The sequence below is a fragment of the Heptranchias perlo genome, chromosome 35, assembly GCF_035084215.1.
Source record: "Heptranchias perlo isolate sHepPer1 chromosome 35, sHepPer1.hap1, whole genome shotgun sequence".
NCBI lineage: Eukaryota > Metazoa > Chordata > Chondrichthyes > Hexanchiformes > Hexanchidae > Heptranchias > Heptranchias perlo.
In genome coordinates, this window is record NC_090359.1 from 22,754,863 (window position 1) to 22,773,022 (window position 18,160).

The 18,160-nt window shown below is 47.9% G+C and overlaps 1 protein-coding gene across 2 annotated transcripts in view; it reads right to left on the reverse strand.

Annotated features, from left to right (window-relative positions):
- The window catches only part of slc12a9 (solute carrier family 12 member 9), a 31,514-nt gene extending 14,705 nt beyond the window's left edge, over nucleotides 1-16,809 (reverse strand). Inside the window, exons 1-2 of one of the 2 annotated variants that reach the window (XM_067972102.1) lie at nucleotides 16,222-16,809; nucleotides 576-710 (exon numbers count right to left, since the gene is read on the reverse strand). In XM_067972102.1, coding sequence (XP_067828203.1) covers nucleotides 576-710; nucleotides 16,222-16,432 — 346 coding nt within the window. In that variant the 5' untranslated portion in view covers nucleotides 16,433-16,809. Of the gene's footprint in view, nucleotides 1-575; nucleotides 711-8,466; nucleotides 8,546-16,221 lie in introns of those variants that run through there. The other variant, XM_067972103.1, reaches the window with a different exon arrangement.
- Nucleotides 16,810-18,160: the final 1,351 nt, after the last annotated feature.

Sequence of the window (18,160 nt, forward strand, 5' to 3'; positions counted from 1 at the left end):
TCTCCAGGGTTGCCCTGGAGTCTCCAGGGTTGCCCTGGAGTCTCCAGGATTGCCCTGGAGTCTCCAGGATTGCCCTGGAGTCTCCAGGATTGCCCTGGAGTCTCCAGGATTGCCCTGGAGTCTCCAGGATTGCCCTGGAGTCTCCAGGATTGCCATGGAGTCTCCAGGATTGCCCTGGAGTCTCCAGGATTGCCCTGGAGTCTCCAGGATTGCCCTGGAGTCTCCAGGATTGCCCTGGAGTCTCCAGGATTGCCCTGGAGTCTCCAGGATTGCCCTGGAGTCTCCAGGATTGCCCTGGAGTCTCCAGGATTGCCCTGGAGTCTCCAGGATTGCCCTGGAGTCTCCAGGAATTAAAGATTAATCTCCAGGACACTGCTGTGAGCAACACACCCGGGAGAAACATCACTGGGGAGTTAAAAAACCCTTTCATTTATTAGTTATAAAAATCTTGGAGATGTGGGGGGAGAAAAAAAAATGCTGTTCGAGTAGGGAAGTCACATGATGAAACCTCAAGGAACATGCCCAGAGTTGGCAACCCGACACAGGGCAGGTAGACACCGGGTGTCAAAAGATACAGTAGGCCCCTCCGCCTTTCACGGCTCCGTTGGTGGAGATGGCGCACACCGACAACACCGTTAGACTTATGATCACGTAGGCCACCACCAGCATAAGGATCGACTGCAGGAAACCAGCCTGGCCGATGACGAAACCTAGAGGGAGAGAGGGGGGGGGGGGGGAAAGGACAGTCAGGAACAGCCGCCATCAATGTAGCCTGCATCTCCTCCTGCAAAACACACAGCCGTATCTGGATTCATTTCAACCAGTCATTTCAGGTCAGTATTAGACATAGTTGCTTATTGTGTCCATTATTAGATTCCTGAGCTCTTATTCTATCAATTGTACCCAACCTGAGTGACAGACCTGTCCCCACCAGTCCTGTACCCCAGCGTTAAACAGTGACAGACCAGTACTGTACCCCAGTGTTATACAGTGACAGACCAAAACCCACCAGTCCTGTACCCCAGCGTTAAACAGTGACAGACCAGTACCCACCAGTACTGTACCCCTGCGTTATACAGTGACAGACCTGTACCCACCAGTCCTGTACCCCAGTATTATAGTGTCAGGCCTGTACCCACCATAACTGTACCCCAGTGTTATACAGTGACAGACCAGTATTGTACCCCAGATCTAAATGCTCACTCCGGACTATTTATTTTTAATTCGTTCTTGGGATGTGGGCATCGCTGGCATTTATTGCCCATCCCTAGTTTCCCCTCGAGAAGGTAGGTGGTAGTGGGCCGCCTTCTTGAACCGTTGCAGTCCTTGGGGCGACGGTGCTCCCAGGATGCTGCTAGATGACAGACTAGGTTCGAAAAGACAGAATGTAGAATTGCATGGCTGGGCACCGTAACAGTCCCGAAGGACCGGAGAGAAAGTTCCACCCACCGAGGGATGGGCAATCCATGCCAGCGACACCCACATCCCAAGAACGAACATAAAACGAAACGCAGCAATTCCTTCACTGAAATCCCAGCGACGATAACTAGAGACAGGCCATTTCTCCAGACCCTCAGGGTTCATGAGCGTCAAGTGACCCCCACGCCTGTATAAAAGCAGATCACGAGCCACAGTCCTACAAAAGGTTTTAAATAGCTTGCAAGCCAATAATGCAGCAATCTGAATTTACACACGTGCAGGTGAGGTAATGTCCCTAAACACTGCACCTCAAGGCAGATCTAGGTTATAAACAGGTATCCATTGGACATGTGGTTTCTTTTCCAGAAGGGGGAGGGATAACAGCAGTTGTTTACCGGGTGAGCAAACTCCGATCTCCTGTCTCCATAACTTACCGTATTTACTGAAGTATTGGCCACTCCCAAATAACAAACCATATACAAGATCTGAAAGTGCAACTTATATTCACGTTAGTGCATTTTTGAAACAAAATATGTCGTCACTTATGTGGGCAAATGTGTCCCACGAGTCGCAATGAGGAAACCAGCTGATCGGCTTTGGTGGTGATGGCGTTCGTTGGGTCATAAATGTTGGCCAGGACACCAAGAGAACTCGCCAGTTGGTGCCGTGGGATTACCAACAACCACCTGAACTGTTTAACCGATGGCAAAGATGGCACCTCCGACAGTGCAGCTCTCCCCCAGTACCGCACCGCAGTGTCAGCCTGGATTTGGTGCTCATGTTCTTATGTTCCAAGACACCTAAGAAATAGGAGCAGGAGTAGGCCAATCGGCCCCTCGAGCCTGCTCCGCCATTCAACAAGATCATGGCTGATCTGATCCTAACCTCAAATCTAAATTCATGTCCAATTTCCTGCCCGCTCCCCGTAACCCCTAATTCCCTTTACTTCCAGGAAACTGTCTATTTCTGTTTTAAATTTATTTAATGATGTAGCTTCCACAGCTTCCTGGGGCAGCAAATTCCACAGACCTACTACCCTCAGAGATGAGGAGAAACTTCTTTACAGTTTTGAAAGAGCAGCCCCTTATTCTAAGATTATGCCCCCTCGTTCTAGTTTCACCCATCCTTGGCAACATCCTTACCGCATCCACCCGATCAAGCCCCTTCACAATCTTATATGTTTCAATAAGATCGCCTCTCATTCTTCTGAGCTCCAATGAGTAGAGTCCCAATCTACTCAACCTCTCCTCATATGTCCGCCCCCTCATCCCCGGGATTAACCGAGTGAACCTTCTTTGTACTGCCTCGAGAGCAAGTATGTCTTTTCTTAAGTATGGAGACCAAAACCGTATGCAGTATTCCAGGTGCGGTCTCACCAATACCTTGTATAACTGCAGCAATACCTCCCTGTTTTTATATTCTATCCCCCTAGCAATAAAAGCCAACATTCCGTTGGCCTTCTTGATCACCTGCTGCACCTGCATGCTAACTTTTTGATTTTCTTGCACTAGGACCCCCAGATCCCTTTGTACTGCAGTACTTTCCAGTTTCTCGCCATTAAGATAATAACTTGCTCTCTGATTTTTCCTGCCAAAGTGCATAACCTCACATTGGAGTGGGACTTGAACCCATGACCTTCTGACTCAGACGAGAACGCTACCAACTGAGCCAAGAAGGATCGGAATGCCTCGTCACTAATCAGTACAGCAGCGATGAGTTTCTACAATGATAAGATCTACCATTATATTCGCCTTCACAGGGACTCCGACATGCAATAGTGACAAAGCCTCCGCGTGGCTTTAGAACCAGGTTAAAGAGCGAAGAGCCAAAATTCCTCCAATCTTTCCTTATAATCCAGTTCTCCGACAGGGATTGGCCACATGTCTTCTCTACACCACTGCTGGAGCGGGGGCTTAAAAATTAACCTCCAATCTTAAGACACACTGATCTTCAGATGGTGTTGGGGAAAAGAAGATTTGAGGCAAGGAGCAATGAAGTTTAAGATCCAATGCCATTCCACCATGGAGAATGGGCAATACCAACTGGAGGCCAAGTAGGGAAGCTCCATTCCTCCTAGCTTCTACCCCCCCCCCCCAACAAAAGACCCTGCTGGTGGATAGTTCCATTAGATACCAGCAGCCTCTGGTACTTCATCCAAGTAGCCTTCATTCATAGTTGAACCTACACCCAAACTCCCTCCTATAGCAAGGGGGGAGCATGATTAGAACAACACTTGGGAGTACTGTGAACAATTCTGGTCTCCATATTATAAAAAGGATATAGGGGCACTGGAGAAGGTTCAAAAAAAGATTTACTCGGATGATACCAGAACTGAGAGATTATACTTATCAGGCAAGTTGAATCAGGTTGGGGCTCTTTTCCTCTCTTTAAAAAAAAGACTGAGGGGTGACCTGATCGAGGTCTTTAAAATTATGAAAGGGTTCGATAGGGTAGATGTGGAGAAGATGTTTCCACTTGCAGGAGACACCAGAACTAGGGGCCATAAATATAAGATAGTCACTAATAAATCCAATCGGGAATTCAGGAGAAACTCCTTTACCCAGAGAGTGGTGAGAATGTGGAACTCACTACCACAAGGAGTAGTTGAGGCGAATAACATAGATGTATTTGAGGGGAAGCTAGATAAACAGGTGAGGGAGAAAGGAATAGAAGGATATGCTGATAGGGTGAGATGAAGTCGAGAGGGTGGAGCATAAACACCGACACACACCTGTTGGGCTGAATGGCCTGTTTCTGTGCTGTACATTCTATGCAGTACACTTTGGCCTTTAAATCATGAGCGGTAATGTTTGTTGGTAGAATTTCCTTTTGACGTGTAGACACTTCCAGTAACCAGGAAGACAGCAGTGCAATTATAGTAGGTACAGCACAGGAGGAGGCCATTCAGCCCATCATGCCTGTGCCGGCTCTTTGAAAGAGCTATCCGATTAGTCCCAATCACCCTGCTTTCCCCCATAGACCAGTAAATTTTTTTCCCTTTTCAAGTATTTATCCAATTCCCTTTTGAAAGTTACTATTGAATCTGCTTCCACCGCCCTTTCAGGCAGCGCATTCCAGATTGTAACTTGCTGTGCGTAAAAAAATATTTCCTCATGTCACCTCTGGTTCGTTTGCTGATCAACTTAAATCTGTATCCTCTGTTTCCGGTGGCAGAAGGGTCGGTAACCAAACAGTTTCTCCTTATTTACTTGATCAAAACCCTTCATGATTTTGAACACCTCTATCAAATCTCCCCTTAACCTTCTCTGCTCGAAGGAGAGCAACCCCAGCTTCTCCACATAACTGAAGTCTCTCATCCCTGGTACCATTCTAGTAAATCTATTCTGCACCCTCTCGAAGGCCTTGACGTCCTTCCTAATGTGCAGTGCCCAGAATTGGACACAATACACCAGCTGAGGCCTAACCAGTGTTTTATAATAGTTTAGCATAACTTCCTTGCTTTTGTACTCTGTGCCTCTATTTATAAAGCCCAGGATCACACATGCTTTTCAAAAAAAAAACAGCTTTCTCAACTTGTCCTGCCACTTTCAAAGATTTGTCTATGTGCACCCCCAGGTCTCTGTTCCTGAACCCCCTTTAAAATTGTACCATTTAGTTTCTATTGCCTCTCCTCATTCTTCCTACCAAAATACATCACTTCACACTTCTCTGTTAAATTTCATCTGCCATGTCTCTGCCCAGTCACCAGTCTGTATGTCCTCCTATACCTCTACATTGTTTACTACATTTCTGAGTTTCGGGTCATCCGCAAACTTTGAAATTGTACCCTCCATACCCAAGTCTAGATCATTAATATATATAAAAAAAAGAGCAGTGGCCCTAACACTGACCCCTAGGGAACACCACTGTATACTTCAGTCTGAAAAACAACCAACCATTCACCACTACTCTCTAGTTTATAATGTGGTTCTTTATCAAGTGCCTTTTGAAAATCCATATACACATCAACCGCACTACCCTCATCAAACCTCTCCGTTACTTCATGAAAGAAATCAACCAAGTTAGTTAGTTAGTCAAACACGAGACCCCATCTGCCCTCTCAGGTGAGCGTAAAAGATCCCATGGCATTATTTCAAAGAAGAGCAGGGGAGGTCCTGGCCAATATTTATCCCTCAAGCAACATCACTAAAAAGAGATGATCTGGTCATTTGTGGGATCTTGCTGTGCGCAAATTGGCTGCTGCATTTCCTACATTACAAATCAAAAAGGTACTTCATTGGCTGTAAAGCGCTTTGGGACATTCAGAGACTGTGAAAGGCGCTTTATAAATGCAGGGTCTCTCTCTCTCTCTCTCTCTCTCTGTGGAACATTTTACAAACTCTGACTGGACCAGCCGTCCAGTCCTGTTTATGGCTTGGGGCTTTTGCTGTGCAGTTAAAATCTGGAGTGCCAGTTCGGGCCGTCAACCACTTAGAAACCATGGCATTCAAGCCAGTGTGGTTGCCCCTACTGCAAACATTGGCACACCCCCTTTCTAAGTGTTGGCTTGGTTCAGTCACACTCTTTAATCATGGGTTCAAGCCCCACTCCAGGACTTCAGCCCATAATCTAGGACGACACTCCAGTACTGTACCGAGGGAGTCCTACGCTGTCTTACAAGTAAGACTTTAAGCCAACAACAGCTTGCATTAATATTGCACCTTTAATATCATAAAACGTCCCAAGGCGCTTCACGGACGTGTTAACAAAATTTGTCACCGAGCCACATAAGGAGACATCTGGACAGGCGAACAAAAGCTTGGTCAAAAAGAGGTTGGTTTTAAAAACATCTTAAAAAAAAGGAGGCAGAGGGGTTTAGGGAGGAAATTCCAGAGCTTAGAGCCTAGGCAGGTGAAGACACGGTCGCCAATGGTGAAGCAATTAAAGTCAGGGATGCGCAAGAGGCCACAACTGGAGGAGGGCAGAGAGATCGGAGAGTTGTAGGGGCTGGAGGAGGTTACAGTGATAGGGAGGGGGGGCGAGGCCATGATGGGATTAGAGAACAAGGATGAGAATTTTAAAAATTGAGGCCCTGTCTGGCCCCTCAAGGTGAGCATAAAAAGATCTCAGGGCTCATCTACAGATCAAAGAACCAGTCTGTGTTCTTGCAGATTACCAGACACCCTCGTGGGAGTTGAGTGAAGAAATCTTAATTCTTAGTTCTGTTTGAAACGTATTCAACCCATGTATAGACAGACATTCATTTGCCACTGGATGGAAACTCTGCTTTTAATCAGTTGTTGCATGCTCACAATTGAAGTTATTTCTGGAAGTCTTTGCATCACAAGTTTCCAAACTGGTTAGACAAGATTTCTATAAAATTTACCAACTAATTAACAAAGTTGTCACAAGAAAAATGGGCAAATGGCACTTTTCCCCCCCACTTTGGATACCGAACACCTTCAGATAAAGATTATAGCACCTTACATTGGAGGTGTCCCAAAGTGCCTCACGGCTATTTTAGAAGTGTAATCACTTACATGGGCAAATACAGCAGTCAATTTGAGCACAGCAAGATCCCGTAGCAGCAAGCGAGACGAAAGACCAGTTAATCTCTTTTTAAGTAGTGTCGGTCGAGGGATAAACGTGGGCCAGGCCGCTGGAGTACTGCCTGTTTAAGAGGTGCTACCTTTCAGATAAGACGTTAAAACGAAGCCCTGTCTGCCGACTCTGGTTGGCAGAGAGATCTCCCCGCGGCACTATTCATAGAATCATACAGCGCAGGAGGAGGCCATTCGGCCCATCGTGCCGGCTCTTCGAAAAGAGCCATCCAATTAGGTGGGATAAGAACGTCAGGATCAACCGCATTAACAAGGGCCGAGTTTAATCCCCCCCCCACCCCCGATGAGAACGGCGAGTGGGTTAACAGCGTCCGGCCCCCTTCACCCCCCCCCCCCCCCCCCCCCGCTCGGGGCAGCACTCTTAATTTTAACTCCCCGGGTCTCGGGAGGCGCGCGAAACAAAGTTAAAACGCAAAACACTCGAAAGACGGGGTCCGATGACGTTAATTGGGATCCCGGCTCAATTTTTTTTAAAAAAAAGGTACAGTCCCGCGTTTGGGGGCCTCCCCTGGCACTGAGGTTCGCCCACCTCCTGGAGGTTTCATCACACCACCTCCTGCCGCCTCACCCAGTCAAACAGCCTTTCCGCCCCCATCCCCAATATTTTTATAACTGTTAAACTAAAATGTGTTTTCTTTGAACACCCCAATGATTTTTCTCCTAGTTGTTGCTGGCTGCAGTGTCCAGGACTCCAGGACAATCCTGGAGGGTTGGCAACCCTACTATGTACCTGCCCCCCTCAGATGAGAACCAGCTGTTAAAACTGTCCTGTTCTCACTTTGGGGAGCCCGACGCTCACCCCATCCCCCCACTCAAACTGGAGCTATACCGTCAGCAGGAATCAACAACATCTTGCATTTATATAGCGCCTTTAACGTGGCAAAACGTCCCAAGGCGCTTCACAGGAGCGATTATCAAACAAAATTTGACACCGAGCCACATAAGGAGATATTAGGACAGGAAAAGAGCGTCTTTGGTGGTGGGGGGGGGCCTGGGGAAAGAGGATTCCAGAGCTTAGAGCCTAGGAAGCTGACAGCATGGGTGTCAATGGTGGGGAGAAAGAAATTGGGGATGCGCAAGAGGCCAGAATTGGAGGAGCGCAGAGATCTCGGAGGGTCGTAGGAGGTTACAGAGATAGGGAGGGAGGGCGAGGCCGTGGAGGGATTTGAAAACAATAGTAGAATTATTTTTTTTAAACCGTGGTGTTGCCAGACCGGGAGCCAATGTCGGCCAGCGAGCAAGCACAGTCTGTCGCACATTATTTGGATGGACAGACGGCACGTTGCACGTCAAGCTAGCGGCAATAAAATTATGAAACCACAGCTGCTCTGGGTCGTTTCACTTCTGCGTAATGTAGGTGTCTCTGCAGCCACATCCTCAACTGTTGGATGCCTGATAAGAGTCCGAAAAAAAACGAACTTGTATTCACGCAGTGACTTTCACAACCTCAGGACCACCGAAAGTGTTTCACAACCAGACGAAGTACCTTCGAAGTGGCGGTCACCGTTGTAATGCAGGAAACACGGCAGCCAATTTGCACACAGCAAGGTTCCACAAACGGGGACAAGATTAAACGACCAGATAACCCGTTTTGGTGATGTTGATTGAGGGATAAATAAAGCCTGATCACTTTTATCACATCACCCTGCAATTATATACGACGCCCATGTGATGACACTCATTGACAAGGCTACTGCACCTTTGTTATCAGCTTTATACAGCTATAAACCCACTCCCTGTTTAGCTTGCGACACATACCCAGTGTCATGTTCCAAGGCTGTAGAGCTAAAGACCTTTGGTACTTCCTTCACAGAAGGAAGGATTAGGGGTTGCCAACGCTGCAAGGATTGCCCCTGGAGTGCCCAGGAATCGAAGGTTAATCTCTAGGCCTCTACTGCCAGCAAAACTCACGGGACAAAAAAAAAAAAAATCACCAGGGCATTCCAAAAACAATTTTCATTTTCTTCGCACACTTTCATTTATTAGTTATAAAGATGTCGGAGATGGGGGGGGGGGGGCGGACAAAGACTGTTCGACTGAGTGTAACGAAGAGGCCGTTTGCTTTGCGACTGGCTGTGGGAAGGCGAGGATGGATACGTTGGCCGAACAATGGCCGGAGTGCGGGGCAGGGCACCGCGAGGATGGACGCGTTGGGCAACCAACGGCAGTAGCGTGGGGGGGGGGGGGGCGGGGTGTCAGGAGGATGGACATGTTGGTCGACCAACGGCGGAGTGGGCGGGGTAGTTGGAGGCAGGCGGTCATGTGACAAAACCTCCAGGAATACGTCCAACCAGAGTTGGCAACTCCAGCCGGGAGGGGTTGCGTGCAACAGGGCCGGTTCAAAACTGCTCGGGGACGTGCTATCGGAGCTCTCAAAAGCCCATTAAAACTTTTCTGGTTCTGATTTCCGATTGTTGCTTTGGTCTCCCAGTGTCACCTTACCCTCCCCATCTCAATGACACCCACCCAGAGCTGTTCAAGTGTTGGCTCTTTTTTATTAACCTAACACGTTCACACGCGGTCTCAAGAGCTGACAGAAAGTGGACCTGTCCCAACAGGGTGAGCTGGTGCTTTGATACTTCCTGGTCAAGCCGAGGTGTGCTCCTGTCCTTCGTGGAAAGGTTTGTGCAGGAAAACACCTTTGACCACAAGGCGATCAGCAAGTGGTCCGCACGTAACGTCCTCGAGACCCTGCGGGAAAAGGAGATGGTGGATCCTGTCGGTTGGTTCCCCGAGCAGACTGTCAATGTCATTTGGCAGAACGCCTCATCGCCAGAGCTTTCAAACAAGCACCAAGACCTAGCTTGGCTGGTGGTGAGAAGGGCCCTTCCCGTCAGATCCTTCATGCACTCCCGGACTCTCAGCGCCACCGCGCGCTGTCCCAGAGGAGGCTGCGGTGGAGACGAGACCGTCACCCATCTCCTTATGGAATGTGCCTTTGCAAAGAAGGTCTGGAGAGAGATGCAGTGGTATCTGTCCAGGTTCGTCCCGAGCAGTTCCGTAACACAGGTTTCTGTGCTCTACGGGCTGTTCCCGGGGACGCACACTGAGACGGACATCGGCTGCTGCTGGAAGACCATCAACTCGGTGAAAGACGCCCTTTGGTCTGCCCGAAACTTGCTGGTCTTCCAGCACAAGGAGCTGTCCTCGACCGAGTGTTGCAGACTGGCACATTCCAAGGTCCAGGACTACGTGCTGAGGGACGCACTGAGGATGGGTGCGGCCGCCGCAAAGGCCCTGTGGGGAAAGGCAACCGTTTAGAGCCTTCCCGCCATTGTAAACCGAGGGGCTGCAATCAGGGAAAAACCCCCTCGGGCAGAATGTAAAATTCAAATTGCTGTAATGTACCTGTAATGAATCTGAAATGAATCTGTAAGCAATAATCTGTGTTGAGTATGATGCAATGAGACACCCTAGAGTGTCATGAACTGTAATTATGTCCAATGTGTTCATTGAACTGTACTTGACGTAACCTGCAAATTGTATAATCTGTATTGTGTACGTTTGGAAAGTGATATGACAACTGTATTGTATGTACTGCTGCAAATTTTATGAATAAAGTATATTTTTTGAAAAAACAGAAAACTTGCATTTATATAGCGCCTGTCAGAACCTCAGGACGCCCCAGAGTGCTTTACAGCCAATGAAGTACTTTAAAGTGTTGTAATGTAGGGAATTGCAGCAGCCAGTTTGTGCACAGCAAGATCCCACAAATAGCAATCTGATAATGATAGCGATGTTGGGTTGAGGGATAAATATTGGCCCAAGACACCGGGGAGAACTCCCCTGCTCTTCTTCCAAAAGCGGCGTGGGAATTTTTACGTCCACCCGAGGGAGCAGACAGGGCCTCGGTTTAACGTCACATCCGAAAGACGGCACCTCTGACAGTGCAGCACTCCCCTTGGTAGTGCAATGAAGAAAGCACCTTGAGAGAGAGGGTGTCAGGCATTATACAGGGCAGTAGAAAAGGGGCAGGGGAGCGAAGGAGGGAGGTAGAGTAAATTTCCCAAAGTGGAGTGCCTACCCGCACTGCTATTAAGGTCAGGGCGATGAGGGGCAAAGAAAGACCTCTCCCTTCTGCTTTCCCCCACAGCCGGTTGGGGGGGGGGGGGTGGGGAAAGAAAAACACAGCTGACGAGTTACAGGGGACAGCTGGTCTGGGGAATTCGACACCTCGTACACTAAAAAAGTTAAATATTTGACCTGTGCTGCCCCGTTACTGCAGATTGTTTAAACTGAGGGAAGTGTTGCCGAGGGGGAAAGGAAGAGGAAATTAGCCAAGGCACCAGGAGTTGAGCAAAGCACATCTACTTTAAGAACAGTTAAAATCACATTAAAGTTGCAACTGATAAGAGCACAACGCACTTCAAACCACAACACAAATTGGAAACCCAGGCAAGCAAAAATGGAACAGGAGGCCATTCAGCCCCTCAAGTCTATTCCCACCCACTCAATTAGATTCTTGGCTGATCTGCATCTTAACACCATCTTACCGCCTTGGTTCCGTAACCCATAATACCCATACCCAACAAAAATCTATCAATCTCCATTTTGAAATTTTCAATTGACCGCTGTCCCCCAGACTTAACAGCCTTTTGGGGGATGAGAGTTACAGATTTCAAATCCCCCGAGACCAGGGCACCAAGTGATGAGGCAAATCAGTCTTGATTAAGTGGCACCCAGCTTGGATCGTAGGCAGAACGTAAAAACCAAGGCAAAATGGACTGATCTTAATAGACTTCAGCAGTGGGCCTCCCTTTACACACTGGAAAGCCAATGGACTCAATACTTTAAAAAAAACAGCTCATTTAGACTGCTCCAACTAGTTAGCTTATCCCTCTTGTACCTGACACTCGAACCACCGACAACAAACTGCAGTTTGAACATCCTAACTGGCAGGCACAGACACCCCAGCCCCCAATTTAAGACAGAACTGCCAGCAACGTGACTGCATCACATGTCAAGAGAAGCAGCAACAATGAGCCCATTTACAGGAGGCTGTTAAAAACTATCCCTCGACTCCGCTGCATCATTCAGAGCTCTGACATTCTCGGGATTTCTTCCATCGCTCGGACAAACCGACAGATCAACGCTGCTGGTTGGAATTACACAGCAAATCCCCAAAACTAGTCACTAAATTTAAAAAAATGGCAGAATTTGTATCTCCACCCCAAAAAGGTCCTCGTTTCCCGAGGCCATTGACCGGCGCTGGGGGAGGGTTCAATCTTAGTTACATCTGCGCGAGCTTGGGCAGTGCACGTCACATGGGAACAGGAGAAGGCCATTCAGCCCCTCAAGCTTCTTCCGCCATTCAATTAGATGATGGCTGATCTGTATCTTAACTCCATCTACCCGCCTTGGTTCCATAACCCTGAATACCCTTACCTAACAAAAATCTATCAATCTCAGTATTGGCATTTTCAATTGACCCCCAGCCTCAGCTTTTCAGGGGGGGGGGGCGGGGAAGAAAGAGATTTCCATGACCTTGTGTGAAGTGCTTCCTGACATCACCCCTGAACGGCCTAGCTCTAATTTTAAAGTTCTGCTCCTTTGTTCTGGACTCCCCCACCAGAGGAAATAGTTTCTCTCTATCTTCCCTGTCAACTCCTTTAAAATCATCTTATTAGGGACAAAACTATCTGTGGAAAGGGACAGGTTTTATACTGAACTTCCCATCGCGATTTCCCCGCTCGAAGACAGAGACTCAACTCATGACATGTATTTATCCGGCTCGGTTTAAAGTGCTCCATATACAGCGAATGATTCTGATGGGCACTGACTGATATGGGCAAACATGGTAGCCATATTGCACACAGCAAGATCCCACAAATAGAGATGGACGACTAGTTTTTTTTGTGGGAATGGCGACCGAGAACTCTCTTCCCCAACCTGCTCTTCACAAAGTTAATGGGATTAACATCCATCAGAAGGGGCAGTGCAAACCCCTCTATGCATTGTCACATCCAACAGAACTAGGGTTGCCAACCCTCCAGGATTGTCCTGGAGCCTCCAGGAATTGAAGATTAATCTCCAGGACACTGCCACAATCAACATCCAGGAGAAAAATCACAAGGGTGTTAAAAAGTGTTCTTTGAACACTTTCATTTATTAGAGCATAAAAATACTGGAGTTGGGGGAAAAGGCGGCTGTTTGACAGAGAGCCAAGAGTCATCAAGTCAGGTAACAAAGAGTCTGTTCGTTTCCCAATCGGCCGTGAGAAGGCGGGGCTCCATGAGGACGGGCATGTCGGGCGACCAATGGCGGGAGCGGGGCAGTTGCAGACAGGAGGTCACGTGATGAAGCCTCCAGGAAGACAGCTGACCAGAGTTGGCAACCCAAAAAAAAATGGCATCTTTTGACAGTGCAGCATCCTCGGTGCAGATTATGTGGTCAATTCCTGGAATGGGTCTCAGGCCGAAGGGAAACCAGTAGAAAACCAAGCGAGCAAATGAATCAGATGTTATTCAAATAGAGCCCTTCACACCAAGCCAGCCCCAATTATCTCGTGCTCCATATTAAGAGACAGAGGACACAAGGCAGCTTTGTGCAGAATTAAACTGAGACCAAAGCAGGAAACATTCCTTCCTACCCCACAAACAAAAACATCTATCTGCAGCCAGTTTATGCATCAATCCACACACTGTAGACCCCAAAACACTCCATCTTCACTGACTGCCTCTTAAAAAAGGAAGTATGGGACTGTGAAGATAATGGACAAACTGATCGAGTCGATTTACCGTGGCAAAGTTTGGGGAGGAGATGAAAACTTTATCAGGGGTCAGAAGATCAATACGGAGGTGTATGAGGTGGGGGAGGAGGGGAAAAAGGTCAGGCTGAAAGGGTAAAAAAGAAACGAGCTGTGGGATGAGTTATTAGGAACGCCGGTATAAATAGGGTCAGGGGGCAGTTAGCCAGATGAGTTCAGGCGGAGGGAAATATGGCCAGGCTTCCCCCTACCTTCTCCAGCTCTAATTCCGCTCTTGTTATTTTTGCATCACGGTCCCTTGAGTATGAGGGACGATTCTGATCGAGGTGTAAAAGGAATTGAGAGATTCTCAGTATCGACCCTATTTCCTCTGATGGGGGAACAAAAAAAAACCAAGAACGAGAGGACAAAAATCTTAAAATTAGAGCCAGGCCATTCAGGAGCGAAATCAGGAAGCATTTCCCCCCCCCCCCCCACACAAAAGTTGAGTGGAAATCTAGAACATTCTCCCCCAAAAGGCTGTGGATCAATTGAAGCTTGAGATCAATAGATTTTTTGTTGGGCGAGGATATGAAGCAAAGGCAGGAAAATGGAGTTCAGGTGCAGATCAGCCATGATCTAATTGAATGCCAGAGCCAGCTAGAAGGGCTGAATGGCCACCTCCTGTTCCTATACTCTGGAACACCATCCTTAATCCCCTCCATTTTACACCTCTATCTTCTAAAGCCTCCTTAAAAACTTAACGCTAAACAGCACTCTCCAGTCAGTCATGCCCCATCACCCACTCCCACCTGAAGCAACTGAGGACAGACAGACACACCATTAGCATTAAAAAAATCCCAAGACACTTTGAGGCATAATTATTTTTTTTAAAAATCGGACGCCAAGCCAAAGGAGATATTAGGACAGGTGATCAAAAGCTTGGACCAAAAGAAATGGGTTTTAAAGGAGGGTCTTAAAAAGGTGAGGGACGTGGAAAGGTTTCAGGAGGGAGTTCCAGAGTGTGGGGCCCAGGCAGCTGAAGACAATGGCAGGGCGAAGGGAGTGGGGATACACAAGAGGCCAGAGTCAGAGGAAAAGGAGAGTTTGGGGTGGGGTGGGGTGGGGTGGGTTGTTGTAGAGCTGGAGGAGGTTACAGAGATAGGGAGGGGCGAGGCCATGGAGGGAACTGAACACAATGATGAGAATTTTAAATTTGAGGTATTGAGGGACTGGGTCAGGAAGGACAGGGGTGATGGGTGAGCAGAAAGGGACACGGGTAGAGTTTTGGATGAGCTGAAGTTGACGGAGGGTGTGGAGGCCGACCAGGCGAGCATCGGAATAGTCAAGTCTGGAGGTGACAAAAGGCCATGGACGAGGGTGTCACAGATAGGTGGAGGCGGGGGTGGACCTGGGTGGTCCTTGTGATGGGGGAGGATCATGGGGTCAGTCCGGTTCAGTGCTACATGAATACAAGCTGACGGCGGAGGTGATCTTGGCAATAGTCCAGTATACCACCAATAGGACTGGCACTAGCATTTTGCATTAACTTCAGGTTTACGACATGGACACACTGTAGCCCATTTAGTGTTACACACACAACCACTTGATGGATCTCCCAAAATTCAAAGCCCGAAACCCAGCTCAGCTCCAGGAGTCAAAGTGCAGCACGTTGCCAATACAATAACTTAAAAATTTATACAGCACCTTTAATGTAATAAAACATCACCAAGGCACTTCACAGAAGTGTTACCAGACAAAACTTGACACCCAGCCAAAGAAGGAGCCATCAGGACAGGTGACCAAAAGCTTGGCCCAAGAGGTAGGTTTTAAGGAACGTTTTAAAAAGGAGAGACAGACAGAGGTTTAAGGAGGAAATTCCAGAGCTGAGGGCCTAGACAGGTGCCGCCAATGGTGGGTGATGGGAGTAGGGGGATTCACAAGAGGCCAGAGGGTTTTGGGCTGGAGGTGGTTACAGAAAAAGGCATGCAGCAAAAAAAAATCTGCATTTAGTGAAATGTGTAACTACCTCCCCTTTAATAGAGGGGGCGGGTGTTGTCTCTAGAATCCAGTGCACTTGTCAATGCTACTATTCTATGCAGGCTACGGATCAGTCCCAGCTGCGTTAAGTAACAGATCTGCCAAGTTATCATTAGCTGACATTTTAAACCCAGTTCACCGGCAGCAACATCCCCAGGCACCAGCCAGAGGCACAGAAGAGGGGGGAGGGAAGGGGCACAGAAGAGGGGGGAGGGAAGGGGCAGAAGAGGGGGGAGGGTGAACCCAAGCAACACTGCAGCTTCCATTACAAGTGTAAATCTTATATTGATAATTGGAAACAAGACAGATTAAAAATGCAAAATAAAAGTGCAGGTTATCTCAATGAACAGCAGTTATTATTTAATAGTCAGCATTTTAAAAAAAAAACTTTGATGTCCAAAGTCTGCTGCATGGATATCTAGGTAACATTTCAGACAGCAAAGGGGGGAGGGGGGGGAATATCAAAATTAATTAGAATAAAAACCAGGCTTTAAAAAAAAGAAATCGCCTACATACCAACTCGCATGAAAATCACGATGCTGAACATGGAGAGGACGGTAGGGACCACCACCCCGAAGAAAGTGGAAAGCTTCCTGCTATCATCCTGCTGGGACGCGGTGCTGGAGATGGTGATCTCCTCTTGCGGAGGCGCGTCGCAGGTCCCGGCGAAGCCACCGGCTACGTTGTACAGCCGGTAGTTGAGGAGAGGCGAGGTCTCGCTGGACATGATCCTCGTATCCACACACACACACACACACACACCCCCAGCAACCAGGGCTCTGAGCACCACCACCAACAAAAAGAAAGCCCCACAGACAGAGAGGGGGGGGGGGAAACAAGACGGGAGAGGGTTTTCCCCCAACTCCCCTGAAATTAACAATGTAACTTTCCTCCTCCCCCCGCCACTGCAGAATGTGTCAATTTCAAAGGCGCCGCAAATTGGATACAACGAGCGGGCAACAATATTGCTACCGGCACATGGTTCCTACTTGCAATCACATCCGCAAGCATCTATCTGCATTTTAGCATCATGAGATGAATCCCATGTGACTCCTCACTTGCTGTGGTTGGTGCTTTTCCTTCTTTTTCCCCCTCCCACCTCCCGGTCCGGTGCTCTGTCACTGACGCCTACATTAGATCCACCGTCGTCATTGTTATCAACATAAAAGCGTTTAGTGTCAACCGGAGACGCCCTTTTTTTCGAAGCATGAATATTTATACTCAGAGTCCCGCCTCTGTCTCATTAAACAGGCCACTGTCATTCTAAAGGAGGGAGAGGGTGACCGAAGCAAATCATTGTCATTTTACCCCCCCTGTAAATTATTAAAACGCAATAATTTAGGCGGTAGCACTCTCGCCTCCCATGGCACTATTTCGAAGAAGAGCAGGGGAGTTCTCGGGATAATCCCATCCAACATCTGATCGTTTATTTTTTTTGTTGTTTGTGGGATCTTGCTGTGTGCGACTTGGCTGCTGCCTTTCCCTACATTACAACAACGACTATGCTTCAAAACTACTTCATTAGCTATACAGGGCTTTGGGACATCCTGAGGTCATGAAAGGCTCGATGTAAATTCTTTCTGTATAAACCATTGGAACATGCCATTGCATAACTTGAAGCTGAGATGCCTGTGATGCCTAGGTGGCATCTGCCCTTCTCTGAAAATAATTGCCTCTCTGTTTAGGTGTTGCTCACGCCAACAATAGGCTGGTTTATGAGGACCACAACAACAACTTGCATTTATATAGCGCCTTTAACATAGTGAAACGTCCCAAGGCGCTTCACAGGAACGGCATCAAACAAAATTTAACACCGAGCCACATAAGGAGATATTAGGGCAGGTGACCAAAAGCTTGGCCAAAGAGAGAGGTTTTGAGAGGCGACGTAGAGAGGCGGTGAGGTTTAGGGAGGGAATTCCAGAGCTTAGGGCCCAGGCAGCTGAAGGCACGGCCGCCAATGGCGGAGCGATGGAAATCGGGGATGCGTATGAGGCCAGAATTGGAGGAGCGCAGAGATCTCGGAGGGTTGTAGAGCTGGAGGAGGTTACAGAGATAAGGAAGGGAGTGAGGCCATGGAGGGATTTGAAAACAACAGCTGGACAGGAATGTTGTAGCATGTAATGCACATATGTTATTCTGCTGTTGAGGTGGGACTGTTTTCTTTTGACCCACCCTTTTTAAGGTCATAAAGTCTAATTGCTGTCAGTAAATACGGAGTGGGGGGTCAATCGGAGTTTAATTGCTGTAAGTAAACACAGACTGGGGGGAGGGTCAATTAGAGTTTAATTGCTGTTTAGTGAGGAAAGTTTGCAGATTGGCACGGGTTTGTATATTTGGGGCTTAAGGTCAGCAAAAGCATCACGAGATGATTTTGTTACTTTGGAAGTGTGACATCTGAAATTGGATGGATGCTTTCAAAACTTCTATATAGAAGCGACTGATTCCATTGTGGCAC